General features: G+C 36.6%; 1 protein-coding gene across 1 annotated transcript; it reads right to left on the minus strand.

Moving 5' to 3' along the window:
* LOTGIDRAFT_164224 (hypothetical protein) lies at window positions 1–639 on the minus strand (the record flags this gene model as incomplete). Its single annotated transcript, XM_009060730.1, has 1 exon — window positions 1–639. The coding sequence occupies one exon, from the start codon at window positions 637–639 to the stop codon at window positions 1–3; it is 639 nt and encodes a 212-aa protein (XP_009058978.1).
* Window positions 640–822: the final 183 nt, after the last annotated feature.

Genomic DNA, 822 nt, shown 5'->3' on the forward strand with positions numbered 1-822 from the left:
TTAGTTACTGAGTTGATTGTTCGAGTTACTGAGTCGGTTGTTTGAGTTACTGAGTGGATTGTTTGAGTTACTGAGTGGATTGTTTGAGTTACTGAGTTGATTGTTTGAGTTACTGAGTTGATTGTTCGAGTTACTGAGTTGATTGTTTAAGTTACTGAGTGGATTGTTTGAGTTACTGAGTTGATTGTTCGAGTTACTGAGTTGATTGTTTGAGTTACTGAGTTGATTGTTCGAGTTACTGAGTTGATTGTTTGAGTTACTGAGTGGATTGTTTGAGTTACTGAGTTGATTGTTCGAGTTACTGAGTTGATTGTTTAAGTTACTGAGTGGATTGTTTGAGTTACTGAGTTGATTGTTCGAGTTACTGAGTCGGTTGTTCGAGTTACTGAGTCGGTTGTTCGAGTTACTGAGTGGATTGTTTGAGTTACTGAGTGGATTGTTTGAGTTACTGAGTGGATTGTTTGAGTTACTGAGTTGATTGTTCGAGTTACTGAGTGGATTGTTCGAGTTACTGAGTGGATTGTTTGAGTTACTGAGTCGATTGTTTGAGTTACTGAGTCGATTGTTTGAGTTACTGAGTCGATTGTTTGAGTTACTGAGTCGATTGTTTGAGTTATTCGCAGGATTTCGTGATCTCATGTCGAATATTGCAAAAATATTGAAATTAATTATGGTCCCAGGGCTCTACCGTAATTTCAGTTATTAGGATAAGATTGTTATCTGTTGTCACCCTTTGTTTGTTTACCTAGTAGATGGTATTATGCAATGATAAAACAGGTTGACAAAAAAGACTTGAATATGCAGTATAAGCTGTTTGTTCAA

This window comes from Lottia gigantea (genome assembly GCF_000327385.1).
Source record: "Lottia gigantea unplaced genomic scaffold LOTGIsca_44, whole genome shotgun sequence".
Taxonomy (NCBI): Eukaryota; Metazoa; Mollusca; class Gastropoda; family Lottiidae; genus Lottia; species Lottia gigantea.